Here is a 15,944-nt window from a genome sequence, read left to right on the forward strand (position 1 = left end):
ACATTTTCTTCCTCTGAACACACACAATGTTGCACTCTGGCTTTTTATTCAGGAAAAAAAAAAAAAAGAAAGAGAGAGAGAGAGAGAGAGGGAAACATCAAGGGAACACCGGCCCAGACTGGCTGGCACATATCGCAGGGTGTGAACAGGTGAAGGTAATTTCCTGGTGGTGCGGCTTCACCCGGGGTTCAGGCAGAGGTCGGGACACCTGTGCCGCGTTACATGTTTCCTCCCTGCAGAGGGCTTCGCTATTACAGGTGTTCACACCTAACATTTATTTATTTCAAACTTCACAGGTGCTTCAAATACACTCAGCAAGAGAAGTGAAGATGCATAAGAAGAGCCCAGATACAGTCGGTCTGATAGGAAGAGGCACGACATAAACGTTGATGGAAGATTTTCAATTTTTGTTTACGGTGAGCTCTTGCACAAACTTCAAATATATTTACAATAAACAATCAATGATTCATAAGATGTGATATTTACAGTTATTACAAATACACGTGTTCAGTGATTGCAACTGAATGAGTCAGTAACCGGAGTTGAAATCTCTTAGCAGTAATTTTCAAAACAATTCACTTTGTTGTTGTTGTTTTTTTTGTTTTTTTTGTTTGTTTCCAGAGGGGGGAAAACCCTTCGGATGTCAAAAGAGTCTGGTCAAGTTAATGCCAAGAAATCTGTGGTACAATACAAACAGTTTAATTGTGTAATTAACAATCAATAACCACTTCTAGTTAGAACATTTCTGCATAAAGGAACCGAGAAACACTTATAAAACAGTCAGTCGTAACAAAATAACTGGTGTTCTCATTGAAATAAACTCATAAAAAAGAAACACTTTTATACAGAATATTTATACAGGAATAGCTTTTGAATTGGATTGTTAACCAAAGGAAGACACATCGCAGACATCGATTTTCACACAGATTGCATATGTTTTTCTTTCTAAGGTGTTCTATAGGTTAGTCATTTTACCTAAGCTTATTTGCATGATAGTAAAAATTGCATACAACATTAATTGTGAAGCTTGTAGCATGAGTTGCTTGACATACAGCACTTTTTATAGGCAACCTTTAAAGCACATTTCTCCATTTAAAACGTTTAAGACACTTTTTGTTTTTACTGCCCATCGAAATTACATTTATAAATAGAAAAGATTGGTGAAATTAAAAAAAAAAAAGCGCTACGTAACATAAACTTTCCAAAAAAAGTAATTACATCAGAAACACTGCATGAACTGCAAATAAATAATGTAGGACAACATAAACAGGGTGTAATTCACATTTCTAACTGTGTGGCAATTCAGAAAGTTACAGTGACAAAGGTTTTGCAAAATAATCTAACATCGGCAGTGCCGTATAGTACAAGGCATTTGTTGGCATAGTTTCTTTAAGACTGTATTTTTTTACAGTTACAATATATGTCTATATATATATTTATATTTCTTCCCTAACAAATAATATGTAAAGACTGAGCTATTCTCGGAGATGCACCTGGGCTGGGTGATCGCGTTCCAGAGTTTGGAGTGATCCATAATCACATTTTGCGCTTTTTAAAACAATAACTAATCTGCCAGCAGGCTCCAGACTCGGTACCTCATCATTAAGGCCTTGTCAACCACTTGGTCCTTGATTTCATATGCTTTTTTTTTTTTAAATCCAGTTAAACATCACATACGTAAACACCTATCAAAGTCCTAGCAAACTCCAGGGGGACTTTTTTTTATTTTTAAATATAATCAGTAGCTCAAAAAAGAGAAAGTAAATCAGTGTAAAACAACAGACATAGAGTGCAGTCAGCAAATATCCACGGCAACATACTTAGAATAATTTTTTGTGCAGATTATTTAAATGATGCATCAGTCTTTACAGTGAATAATACAAGTTTTACAAAATTCAAAAAGTAATACTTGTTGTATTACTGAGTCTGAAATGGGCTTTCCAGTGTGTGAACACTCGCTTCACAGAGCCTGTCAGTCTGCAATTGATATATAAACACTCATCATACAGTCCAGATGCTGTATCGATTAAAAACACTACTTTTTTTTTGTCTGCAGTGCGGTAGTTCTGTGTCGGCCAGAGCTTTACCTTTCAGCATAGTCATCAGTCTGTGTGTGTGCACGAGAAAACTCTCAGTACGTGATTCAGACCGCGTGGCCGAGTCCTACTCCTTCACCTCGTGCTCCGACTCCGACTGGGCCTCGGCGCGGCTCAGGTGCTCTTCGATCTTGATGGAGAAGATGGTGCTGTTGGTCTGCGTGCTTTCGTCCAGCTCCTTCAGCAGCTCTCCTCCCTCCCTGAAGTCCGTCAGCTCCTCCTCGAAGGCCGGGCTGCTGCCGCTGCTGCTGCTGCTGGTGGTGTTGGCGGCGGCCGTGGCGCTGTTGCTGGGCTCCTTGGGCGCCTTGGCCGGGTGGTTGACGTAGAAGCGCTGGTTCTGGAAGAACTTGATGATGGTGAGCTTGGGCAGGTCCAGCTGGGCCGACAGGGTGTGGATGGCCTCCTCGTCGGGGTACAGGCCCACGTCCTGGATGAAGCTCTGCAGGATGCCCAGAGCCTCCAGGGAGATCTTGCCCCCGGCGGCGCGGGCCTTGGCGCTCGCTCCGCGGCTGCCCTCGTCCTCGGTCTCGGCCGGAGAGGCGGTGGAGGGCTGGCGGGGGGGCAGTCGGGGGCCGGCGTTGGGCTGCTGCTGCTGATGCAGGGGCTGCTGGCACAGCGGGGGCTGGGAGGGGTGCTGCAGGGAGAGGGGGGGCTGGTGCTGCTGCTGAGACTGGGGTGGCTGAGCCTGCGGTGGGAAAGAGTGGAAGAGAAACGAGACGGGGATGTTATCAGTGAACACTTATCGGCGCCTTAATAAGGCCTTTCATTAAAATCAATTGAGTTGTGTGGAAAAATAGGCCCGCTGTGTATAGAACAGGCGCTTCGTTGAAGGAATTTTCCATGTAATATCTCATTGAATGTAATCAGTTCTGCAGATATGATTTTTTTCCTTTTTTGGAAGTGGGAGATTGTGTCTCTCATTGTGGGGGCAGAGGCAACAGCAAAACACTAATAGAAACACACACACACACACACACACACACACACACACACTCAGACACATTCACTCGTACACACAGTGGGAATTCACAGGGAAACTGGCCTCTCCATTATAGCCTCTGCTGCTTATCAGGCTCTATTGCCAGGCAGTGATAAACAAGCTCCCTGTGCACAATTCTCGTTGCGATGGTCTGGCTGATTTGCCGCGTTGTGAGAATGCTATCGATGGCTTTCACTTTGCCGTCAGAATCCCGTTAGTGTAAACACATGACACATTACTCGTAAAATGTCTCATTGTGTGGCTGGAGAGGGAGTGAGTGGGCAACTCGTGGTCCCTATTGACCCTGCAAAATGGGTGCTCTTTTATTTCCATTTCTGAGTCACACACTCCAGAATAGGTGTTTCATAATGAAGTTTGCAAAACAGCACTTTGCAGATCGTCCTGTTGGCCAGCTGCAAAAACGCATCCAAATATGTGCTTTTACAGTACCAATATACTGAGCTATGATAGTTCTGGTTGAGGCAATGCGAGCTAATTTGACTGACATTATGTCCCACTGTATTATAAATCCCTGCACAAAAAGTAGAGGATTTTAATACACATGGACTGACCACATTCCCACATTCCAAATCTGCTGGTAAAATTGATTTCTAAAAGAAATCCTATTACCTTATTTATATCCAGTAAATGGCAGCCTTTGTGAAACACTGGCCATATGTTTCTAAGTAACCGAATAACTAATCAACCACTCAGCTGTGGCTCAGACTTTTAATAGAAGTATTATTGTACTTCATTAAGATGTTTCGACGGTGAACCAAATCTCTGCATTCTTTTCATTCATCTGCCAGATGTCCCTTATAAAGCAACTCTGTTAAATAAGTTAAGGCTAATGATATCTTTGAAAACAGCTCCCACTGAAAAGTAGGAACTTTTAAGTATTGCTGTATTTGTAATTAACAGAGCTCATAAAAACTCCTTAAGTATTGTTTATTACCAATACTAGAAAAATGAGTTAAGATTTAAATGAAAGGGGAGGAAAAGTCTCTGTGCTGCGGTTGTTTATTTGATGTAGCGCTTTAGGAGCTGTAGGAAAATATGCACAAATAATTAGAGATGCATCAGGGGTGTGTGTGTGTGTGTGTGTTTCTGTGTGTGTGTTTCTGTGTGTGTGCTCTTGTCTCACCTGCGGCGGGTCTGTGGACATGAACATCAGAGTTGGGGTCTGTGGGCACATACAGTACATCACATCTGAGACCTTGTATGTGCTTGTGTGTTTGTGTGTGTGCATGTGTGTGTACTCATGCTTGATCTTAAATGTACGTCCACATAAACATATGCAAAGTGTGTCAAAAATAATCCTATTTTATAAGCATTTTCATGTACGTACGCACATATCTATTCATATTTCGTTCGTATGTGTGTGTGTGTGTGCATGCTTTTATGTTTCATCATAAACATATGTCCACAGTGTGTGCGTCAGGAAACGATCATGTGTTCTTTCATGTAATTCACACACATCCACTTATGTTTTGTGTGCGTTCGTGCATCTGCACCGCACAAACATTTGCACAGTGTTCGTGTGCCAATACGCCGTCTCTCCTGTTGTATTTCTATGTACTTTGTGTACATCCTTTCATTTACATTTTAGTCGTTTAAGTCAGTGATTCTCAACCTTTTTCATATGAAGGACCCCTAATTTAGTACACATTTGGGCCACGGATAAAACTGTGTCTCTTAAACCCAAACCTGAGAATATTTTTATTGTCAGATATGATTTTGTCCAGAATTCCATGACTATCTGTGTTGTAGGTAGAGAGATAACAGTGGAACTATGATGAAAACAGTCATTCTTGTATATTCTCCAATTTTCTAACTTCTTAAATGAAATAATGCTGAAGTTAAACAATTCATCAGTTTCACGGGGAACCCCCTGGAACTCCCTCAAGGACCCCCACGTTGAGAACCACTGATTTAACTGACGCTTTTATCCAGAGAAACTGCAGTGAGTGAGTGAGCTGGCAGCGGCTCGGCGCCTTGCTCAAGGGCACATCATCATCGCGGCCTTCCTCACCTGCAGCGGGTCGGTGGACACGTGCATCATGTGCGGCGGCCGCTCGGCGTGGTGCTGCTGCCCGGCGCTGCTCTCCTGCTCGTAGATGGCGTCGCGCTCGACCTGGGAGAGGCTCAGGAAGCGGCGGATCATGGACAGGTTCTCCCAGAGCGTCCGGTTCTCCGGGGACGGATCCTCCTTCCAGCGCAGGAGCTCGCACAGCCAACCCTGATTAGAGAGAGAGAGGGGGGGGGAGAGAGGGGGAGAGAGAGAGAAACAGCAGGGAAGGAAGGAGAAGGTCATCAATGAAAACAGGGCTTGAAATGTTTGTGTTACTTGTTCACCTGCTGCTTCTTTTTGCATAAATGCATTAATATTCATTTTTGAGTTCAATTCCCTGATCCCCCACCACCCCAACACACACACACACACACACACACACACAGACACACACACACACACCAAAATAACCTAAGAATCATTTCCACATCTTCTACACTCAATCTTCAGTATAAGGCTGCATTTTCACCATGATGTTGCAACAGTGGTAAAACTAATTTAGGCCTGGGAGTAAAAAAAAAAAAAAAAAAAGGTTCATATACTCAAACAGTTTTTGAGTGCTTTACCTATGAGGAGAAACAGATTGTTAAATATGCTTCTTTCGGTATTAAAATAGATCTAAGGGTTACGGGAAAACTCGCACGTCCAAAACTTCTTAGCGCAGGTGTGTCTGAATGAAGCATGAAAGTATTGAGATGAAAAAGATCCAACACAACGCTATTTTAAATTATTTCTCTGAGTGAGAAGTAGTAAAATAAATGAAAACAGTATTGCATTGCATTGTAAAAGCAGTGTGCGGTATTAAAATAGATCAAAAATAAAAACACACACACACACACAAAAAACACATTGTTTCACGACAGCTGCGAGCCATGGTGTATTTTCTGCTGCAGGGAAACCGAGGCCTTTGTGAGTTAGCCGAGGCCCGAGCGACGCAGGAGGAAGGAACAAGTTCTGTAACCGTTTAACGAGACGAGGAACACACACGAGCATATAGAGTAGCACCCTTGGGAGGCAGCAAGTGGCTCCCATATTTGAAACACTCCAGCAGAGGGCCATGAAAGATAGAGTTGTGGAACGGCAGGGGACGATTACAACCAGAATCGGTTTATTTTGCCAAACGCAACGAGGAATCTGACCTGGTTAATTGGTGCCGACACATTTGACAAAGACAGTGACGCGATACAAGATTGACACACTGTTGTAGGTGCAGGACAAAACGCAGAAGGATCTCACACAGTGCAGAGAAGGCATATTGTATGACAGTAGACGCCACATAAAAAAAAACACCAAGTATGCATTCAAAGCTGAGGAATTGGACCAGTTTGTAGCAGTTTTGGCACAGTCACAGATCTGCAAAGTGAAGCTACGTTGATATACAGCAAAATATGCCTATATGACAGATGTGCAAAATACAACTAGGTTAACAGACAGCCTGAGCAGCTTCTATTAGTGTTCATTAGCAGGGTTCAGCCAGTCTGTCGCTCCCGGGTGGTGCGCTCTCGGATTTCTATACTTGCGAGGACCGAACATCCTCACAAAGCGCCATCCTCCAAAGTGAGGACATTTTGCTGGTCCTCGTTTTTTTCAAGGGGCTTTGGGTTTACGGTTAAGGTTAGAATTAGGAGGTGTAAATTAGGGTAAAGTAAGGTTATGTATCTAGTGGAGAAATTAATGTAGCCAGTGGAAACTCCTCACAAGTATAGTAATGCAAACCTGTGTGTGTGTGTGTTTGTGCATACGGCTGATAGATTGACTACTGAAGAAACAGAAGGGCTCTATAGCAGCTGAGTGACGTGGTCCTCTGACTCAGACGCGAAGACCTAAATAGGTAACCTCAGCGGGGCAATGTGTGTGTGTGTGTGTGTGAGAGAGTGAGGGTGAAGGGAAATAACGCACACTGTGGAGCTGAGTGGGAGGCAGAGAGAGAGAGAAAGAGAGAGAGAGAGAGAGTGGGGGGGTGAGATTGAAGCGGTAGTGAAGCTACAAGAGAGCTGTAAAGGGACAGGAGTGGAGGGAGGAGGAGGAGGAGGAGGAGGAGGAGGAGGAGGGACGGCCGGGGCGGAGGAAGGGAGGGGAACCAGCGAGGGGGAAACACAGCGTCAAAGAGGAGCAGCGAGGTGTGTGTGTGTGTGTGTGTTCCCCTATGTGTGTGTGTGTGTGTTTGAGAGGGCTACTCGCTCAGCCTGTCCTGGCAGCGTGACAGAGCAGTGCTGTAATCTCCCGGCCAGTGTGCGGCAGCACCTTTCATTTCCACAGGATTACACCGCGCTGCTGGTCCGCACACAGACACACACACAGAGGGCAGAGCCACGCCGCCACACACTGCATGCAAGAGATAACTCAGCAGTTTGGTTGTCCCCTGTTCCAACTCCTCCCATAAGCCACATCAAACCCAGGAGGGGTTTTGGAGAAAGCCGAGAGGGAGGGAGGGAGAGAGGGAGAGAGAGCGAGAGGGAGAGAGAGAGAGACAGAGCGAGAGAGAGAGAGAGACAGAGAGAGACACAGAGAGAGAGAGAGAGAGAGAGAGAGGAGGGTAGAGGGGGCCATAAAGCCTGTGTGCCCACCTTGTTCCTTTGCCACGTTTATTGTTGCGTTTTTAATTTGCATGCAGAGGGATTTGGACGGCGCTCCAGTTGGGCTGTCTGTGGCTTCAGCTGATTCGGTAGTGAGGGAGAACACCCTCCCCGCTTTACACACACACACACACACACACACACACACACACACACACACACACACACACACACACACACACACACACACCAAATACAAACACAAACCGAACACACACAACCACACAGCATCTCGTCAAAGCCAGAGAAACAGTACCCCGGCCCAACGATGGAGTAATCCAACTCAAACACTCCCCAAACCAGCAGGATTAAACCCAAAGTACTAGAGCCAATCAAACAAAAGCGCGACGTGAACTCCATTCCAATGCCGGGAAGTCCATTTGATGAAATAAAGTACAGACAGTTTATTAGTTCACTCGTGTGAATGCTCGTTTGTCTTCCCTTTTCCTTCTCTGCATGTGATCGATAATTTCTCTATTTTTGAAAATGACACTTAGCAATTCCAAGTCAGTTGATTGAGGAATCCTACATGCAAAAACTAAATTTTCTGAAAGATTTTATATACGTAAAACGGCGCTGCTGTTAGCGCTGCTCCTGGCCAGCAGTGTGGACAGTGGACAGTCAGCATTTTCCATGGCGGTTTCAAGAGCTTTGTTTGTGTTTGTCTAATTGCATTGCTTCCACAGGCCAGGCAGAGGCAGTGGGGGGGGGGGGGGGGGTGTGGGGGTGAGAGAGAGAGAGAGAGAGAGAGAGAGAGAGAGATGGGCAACAGAGAGAGAGAGACAGAGATTCAGTAAACCTAAAAAAAACCTGGGTTATGGTAAAGGGAAAAAATGTAAGTATAAATCTCATTCCATCTCAGAAGCATCGGTATATCAATATGCTTTTGTAAGAATTATTAAATCATCACCGTTTTTTTTTTGTTAAACATTCCTGCACACTGATGATATTACCATATTGTGGCAAATCCGTTTTCCCCTTTATGCTTTAATATAATTTGTTGAGGCTCTCCACCACAGCTGACAAGCACCAACCGCTCTTGATTGGATCATGGAACTTGTTGCCCCTGCTGCTAAGTGTTGCAACACTGTCCAGAAAACAAAAATCTAGGGCTCTTCAGTTCAGTGTACTCTGTGTTTTGTTGAAGATCATTAAGAGCCCTCTATAAATAAATAGAACAGGTTCAAACCAGGCCTTGTGACTGGCTAAGAGTGACTATACACTGACTATATTTCACTACAACTCGTGGTCAAATAATGCATTTTCTCTTGTCTAAGTATCACTATGTTGGCCGCAAAATAATCCAGCTATAGTATTACTTTGCAAGAAACTATGACTGAAACTTATGGCGGGCTAGATAGATAACTATCACTGCGAGCAAATTTTCTGCAACAATTTTCTAGCAGTACTTCAGTTTTTACCATCAACATTACAAATGTTGTAATTGTGTAATTGTGTTGCATACCCACACTCTAGGGTTCAACTGATTTCTGAGGGTATTTAGAAGTTTTTATGTCCACATGATGAATATTTAGTGTTTCCCCCAGAATTGTATTCTTGTCAGGGTGGAAAATCCTCTGAAATAGCATTTGGATCATCATTTGGACACTAAAACTCTCCACTGTAACCCAGAATTAAATAACAATTAAAAAAACATTTAATTCCATCATATCGGCATGCAATATCACACTGCCTGATATTTAATAAAATCCCAATATCAGCCTGATATATCGACAAACCAATATATCAATTTAACCCTAATAGAAACATACTACTGCTGCTACTAGGCCTACTACTTATATTTACTCCTACTACTACTTATAATAATGATAATAATATATGATGATATAATAATGATAATAGTAATTGTATAGAGTTTTTTTTAACAAAGTGACAAAGTGCTATAACTTTGTATATGATACAGTGTTGAATATTGGGCACATGAAAGTGCTTAAACTGGTTAGTGTGGCAGAGACAAAAACAGTAGGATTACCTACAATACTAAAAACAAATAAGCTTTTCAATCAAGCTAGCTAAACCAATGTCTCTTCCCAAGCTAGATTACCTTAGATACCATAGATACCATTGGTAACCATAGTAACCAGTGAACCGTAAAGCGAGTTCATTTTGTTGCTAAGTAAATCTTTCAATTGAAATCACAGATGCTGGGAACAGGTTCATCCAAGCAATAACTACTGACAGGCATAGGATTATCTTGCTATGTTGGCACACACCTGTGACAATATTGCACAATAATCCGCTGCCTCTAGGTCATCATCGCTTAATTATTAATTATTTTTCAAACAAGGGGAATGGCAGACCGAGAGCGAGCAGCCCTTTCTGGTTTCTAGCAGACACAGATCTGACCAGAGACCCACGGGGCTCCGGGGTCAAGAGGTGCCAAATTAAAAGGGTAATAAACTCCTCAGCAGGCCATTGTATGGTCCTGGTATAAATAGCAACCAGGCGTTCTGATAAAAAATATTTTGCTCGCAACACAATGGCTGAATTCATGCGCGAGATTCACCCAGCTATGCAATGCGGTGCGGCGTGTATGTGTGTGTTGCAGTCACAAGCTGCCAATGAGAGCATAGGCCCGCTCTGTCAGAGGACAGCGTGGTATTCAACCCCCCCAGCCCAACCAACACTACCACAACCCCCCCCCACTGCAACATGGAAACACACAGCTACATTAATGAACAAGTGGCTTTGCTGTGAGAGAGACAGACAGGCAGACAGGCAGGCAGGCAGGCGGACAGACGGCTGTCACACGGCCTGGCCAACACCTTCCCTCTAATCTCATTTGCTTGTTATCAGCCCCATCAGGCTGACCTCGGCCACTGCGAAAATAAATAAATAAAATAAGCCAACAGATGTCCATCAATTCCCCATTCTAGTTCCCCCCCCCCCCCCCCCCCCCCCTTTTTTTCAGATTACGACACAACCAAAAATAATGCCTACATTTCTAAGCGTGGGAGTGTAACGTCTATCGTTTGGATTTCAGAGTTTTGAGCTTTGTTGTTAGGAGTGGAGAAACAAAGAAGGGCAAGATGACGCGTTCAAAGTTGAAAAAAAAGAAAAAAAAAAAAGATTGAAGAAGAAATGATTGCAGCCATTGTTGTGGCTGGCTCGTGGAGGATGGGACCATTTCAGAGGCAGCCAGACAAGCCTCTCCTGTGTCCAAACGGGAGAGAGAGCTAAAAGTAGGGGGAAGACAATGCATTATTGTCTCTCTCCCTCCTTGAACCTGGCAGAGGCCCAGCACTGGCAGACAGCGCTATGCAGATAAATGCGGCCGATAACACGGTATGTTCAAACCTGTTTCTCTTTCCCCGAGCGAGCCAACCGCCGACTGCACGTGCGCGTTCACCCTGCAAAGTAACGTGTGCTGCGTTGTAAATACATTACGGCATGGGGGACGCCCATCTGCTGACGGTGGCGGAGTCTTGAAACGTTCCTGATGCTCGGGCATATGCGGATCTCCCGCAACAATAAGCAAAAATTGACTGCACAATACAGGGCCGGATTTTTTTGGGGGGGAGAGGAAGTCTTAATATGCAAATAGAACGGCGCTGAGTGCCTATTCAAATGGTCTTTGGCATACGGTGGGGAAGACAGGGCGATGGAAATGGGGTCAATGGTCTTAATTGAACTGCAACAGCAACAGCACTAGGAGGGACAGGAGGACTACAGAAGATGTGCTGAAAAATATCCTGAAAAATGCATTTGTTCCCTGCCTGCACGCCAACCATGAAACTGCAAAGTCCCTGAGCTTCCTCCTATATTTATAACACTAACATTGAAGGAGAAGGAGTCCTTTTCACAGAGCTAATTGCAATGGTATTCGTCTTTCGTCAGCGGCAAATTTTAGGATTCACTCAATTTACTGGGAACCAAAAGTATAAATGGATAGTGGTTTTGTCTGTCTGTTTATGCATTTACTTACTAATTTGACTTTTATTATCACTTAACATACTTGTATTCAACAGTGTTAGCATGCATACTGGACAGGACTATCTACCGGACTCACAGATGATTTTGGTGCCAATCCTCTCTTCACATATTGGGTAAGATGGCCAAACTCCCACAAAGTCAGTGTAGTCCTTTAAAGGAGGGAAGAGTGTTACTCATTCCCCCCCGCTCTGGGGATTCAAACCAGCAACCCTCTGGCCACAGGCTTCACGGGCTACAGGGGACTACAGAGGGTAATACTCATGGGTTTAGTGTGTAGGGTAAACCCAGCTAAACACAGTATACCCTTTTTATTATATGCCTCTGTATTGATCTTTTATACACTACTAGTCAAAAGTTTGGACAAACCTGATTGAATGTACTATGTTTTTCATTATCTTAAAGCCGTTTTGATCTAAAGACTAATGCTTAAATGCTTGAAATTAGTTTTTTTTAGACAAATATAAATAGTGAAGTTGATACTATGTATGAATTTCTTTCCAAAGCCTTTGCCTTTCCATCAAGGCAAAGGGCGGCTACTTTAAAGAATCTAAAATAGTTAGATTTGATTTGATTAGTTACTTTTTTGGTCACTGCATAATTCAATTTGTGTTATTTCATAGTTTTGATGTCTTTACTATTATTCTAAAATGTGGAAAATAGTAAAAATAAAGAAAAATGTGTGTGTCCAAACTTTTGACTGGTAGTGTATGTATATACTATGGATAGATATCATATAGTCAGTAGTGTCAGTCTGATTTAAGTTACATGAAATTAGAAGATTAGATGAGAGCTTTATTTGTCCTCAAGGAGGAAATTCATTTCCACAGCCGGTCAGACACAGACACACCATAAAAGACCATTATTACTCGGACATGACAGACAGACAGCTCAAAAGAACACACAACAGGGAATGCAGACAACAAGAAAACATTTGATATAGTTACAGAGAAAAAACCTAATTTAAAGATAGGAAACAAATTAATACTTTTCTAAAAATATGATTTTTTGTTTCGGCCTGTATCAGAGGCTGTTTAGCATATGGTGCTCAAAGACCAGAATTTATAGTTTAGCCACCTTTTTATTTACCTCTAGATCGCTTTTCATAACCTCACCATCTGATTCCAATTCACAGAGTGCACAGTCTGGGCCTGAGCATCCGTAAGGAGGCATAGTACAAAACAGATGGATCAAACAGACATCTTTTTGAAATGACAGACAGGCCCTAAGGAGGGTTGGATTTGCGACCACAGAAATGGATGATGAAATCTCTGGTCCTCCAATGTACAAAACATGCGGTGCCTTCCCTTCTGACAAAAGGTTTTGAGGATTAAAAACTCATCCGAGCCATTTGAAACTTACTTCAAAAAATAATCTTATTAAATCATGTTGATATGACTGATGTCTAGTCAGAGTGGATTTGTTCAAACCAGTTGCCACATTGTTTCGCTGTCCTCTTTTGTGAGGAGGTCAGTTTCTCAGTTTGAACAGAAAAATTTGCCAATCTGAATCATACATGCCAAACTATTTATCTCTATTCTGACTGTGAGATGGAGAAGTCTTAGCCAAACAGTGAACGTTTTCTGAAGCGGGGTCGCGACCTCTCCAGTCACAATAAGCAAGTTGACAACAATAACAGACTGAAAGCTAACACGACACACATTGTCGAGGCAAGGCATGACTGTGCAGGAAATGGCCCTCTCTGTGTCAGCACTTGCTCCCAGAAACAATACTAACCAGTTCTGTGTGGCAGCACACGTCATGGCTGCTGAGCTCATAAAATGTGCAGGGAATTTTCTAGCAACCAAATAGGGGCAGATGGAGCATAAAGAATAACCAAAAGCAAATGACCAGTCCCTCTAAAATGGTGCACATTACACATCTGTGTGGTACCAGTTTTTTTTTTTTTTTTTATGTTTTGCTGTGTTGCTCTTTTTCAGAAATGCCCTGCCTCACACACACAGTTGCACACAATCTGGGAGCTGCCCAGTACAACCAGTCTACTGGTGTTGGCACCTGAGTAGCCACTCTGGAGCAGCTGGGGGTTAAGTGCCTTGCTCAAGGACATCCTGACAGTAGTTAAGTGAGGAGAGAGCATATCTGATTCGCATATCTACAAATGCAATATCTGTAAAGCGGCATAGCAAGACTGTTTTAGTGTTTTGCTTAATATTTTCATCCACGGTATTGACACAAAATTTGATGGCAATACATATAAGGATACCTTTTAAATGGCCAATGATCAAGAGAATTGACTGGGTAACCCGCTGCAACATTTGCACGGCCAATAACAAATACTGATTTCATTCATACTGAAATTTCATTCATTTTGTCCAGTAAAGCAGTCCAGCATGCGTATGTGTACAAAATGGCAGAACATCAAGTCACTTTGCTTTGATTTCAGTGATTCTTGATGATGCTAGACTAGTTCATCCTGGTAGCAGGCTGATATTCAGGCACCAGTTTTGTTGCATAGCTACAGTGAATGTTTAAACACTGTTCTTGCACCACAGATTTACCTCTTGGTTATAATCTTGTCTGTTCAATACTGCTGAGGCAGATGGAGAGTGAATGCACAGAGGACAACCAACACACCGAAGACAAAGTTGGAAATAAACAACAACAGCGGCGACATTACAAACACATCAAGCACCTACATGGAGTCTGATTCCATCAATTATAAGTGCTTGATTGAGATTTAATTCAAAGCTGGGGTTTAATTGCTAATATCAGAGTATAATTAAGCTGATAAATCATGACTGATCTTATTGAATTAGGGATTGAAATAGCGGAGAACCTGCAAATTGTCTGTGTCAGCTAAATAAGCGTTCTTAATTGGCCTACAAGTTTGCTTCAGATACTAACATTATAAATTTCAAGAACGTTGTCGTGATTTCACAGAAAAGCTTGAGAAATGCAATGATGGATATAGTTTCTTTCCCAAATGAGATGTCCACCATTTGAAAACAGACACCTGCTCTAGTCTGAGGTCAACATAATGACTTATATTAATATATGGTCTACATTTTTGAGATATTATGAGGTTCTTCCCAAAAATGGATATAGCGTTTGGGAATGGCTATCTTTATATGCAGTAGTCTATTCAGCACTATAGCTGTGCGTCTTGTTCAGATTGGAAATTCATCCTGACCCAAATAGAATAAGTGGCTAAAAAGCAAACACAAAGTCTGAACTGTTTCTCTGTACAAGGCTGAAATGGCAACTTATACAACCTCCTTGAGGCTCAATTTATGGAACACGTTGTAAAAATAGTGACTGAAGAATGAGAAGGAGAGAAAATGATGAGGTTGGAGAGTCAATCTCCCATGGAGAGAGAGAGAGAGAGAAGATAGTGAGAGAGAGAGAGCAAATAATGCTAGTGAGTGCACACAAGCACCACAAGCACCAGCATGAGCACTTGGATAGGTCCTAATATCTCCCCATGCAATTCCCCCTCTCTCACGCACACACACACACTCTCACACCCGTACACACACACACACACACTCAGACTGCATCTGCCGGAGCTAGTGGCTGTAGTTAAATTGAAATATTTCCCGGCGTGTGTCAGAAGCATGCAGAATGGTAATTATGACAGATCTGATTAGGCGGGCCGAGTCGGGCGGCTCCGGGCTGCAGGTGCGACCTTGTGCATTCCTGCGTGTGTAAATAAAATTAATTACAAGCGTGGGGGGCGCGCAGCGCGTGACATCAGCGCGCACAGGGGGGACTCCCACGGGGGGCACCCTAATGGAATATTTTCCCCGAGTCTAATAATACAGTTGGTATTGACTTGAGGTAATTAGGGGGATCATTAAAGCGCTTTTCCCGGCGTATTTGCCTGCCTGATCAGATTAGCGAGAATGGGCCTCAGAACAAGCCCTGTGTGGTCTGTCAGGAGGAGTGGAGACAGTGGGAGAGGGCTAGCTAGCTAACATTTGTAGGAAAGAACCAGCAAGCAAAATAATGTGCTCATCAGTGAGAGAGGGGTTGCTAACAAGGTAACAACTGTTTAGTGGGAGAGGACTAGCAAGCCAGGAAACAGAGTGGGAGCAGGACTAGTAAAGGTTAGGCATGGCTAGTAGGATAATAAACATGGAATAGGGAGCTAGTAGAGGGCTAGTGCAGCTAGCTAGTGAGCTGGCTAACTCTGTACAACTCTGTACTCTGTACAATGCATTTGCCATACAATAATGCATTAGAGAGGTGATGAGGAACAGAGAATTTGGACTCCTGACAAGAGGGGGCAGATTCCTGATTTGGAATGGAGG

The 15,944-nt window shown here is 43.2% G+C and overlaps 1 protein-coding gene across 3 annotated transcripts in view; it reads right to left on the reverse strand.

Annotated features, from left to right (window-relative positions):
- Positions 1-683: 683 nt before the first annotated feature.
- satb1b (SATB homeobox 1b) overlaps positions 684-15,944 on the reverse strand; it is a 62,837-nt gene continuing 47,576 nt past the window's right edge. For 2 of the 3 annotated variants that reach the window (XM_071524290.1, XM_071524282.1), the window contains exons 12-14: positions 5,108-5,314; positions 4,220-4,258; positions 684-2,781 (exon numbers count right to left, since the gene is read on the reverse strand). In XM_071524290.1, coding sequence (XP_071380391.1) covers positions 2,164-2,781; positions 4,220-4,258; positions 5,108-5,314 — 864 coding nt within the window. In that variant the 3' untranslated portion in view covers positions 684-2,163. Of the gene's footprint in view, positions 2,782-4,219; positions 4,259-5,095; positions 5,315-15,944 lie in introns of all 3 variants that reach the window. The other variant, XM_071524298.1, reaches the window with a different exon arrangement.

This window comes from Centroberyx affinis, unplaced genomic scaffold (assembly GCF_046629955.1).
Source record: "Centroberyx affinis isolate AG114_WGS23_722 - 3 ecotype Tasmania unplaced genomic scaffold, CSIRO-AGI_Caff_v1 ptg000105l_1, whole genome shotgun sequence".
NCBI lineage: Eukaryota > Metazoa > Chordata > Actinopteri > Beryciformes > Berycidae > Centroberyx > Centroberyx affinis.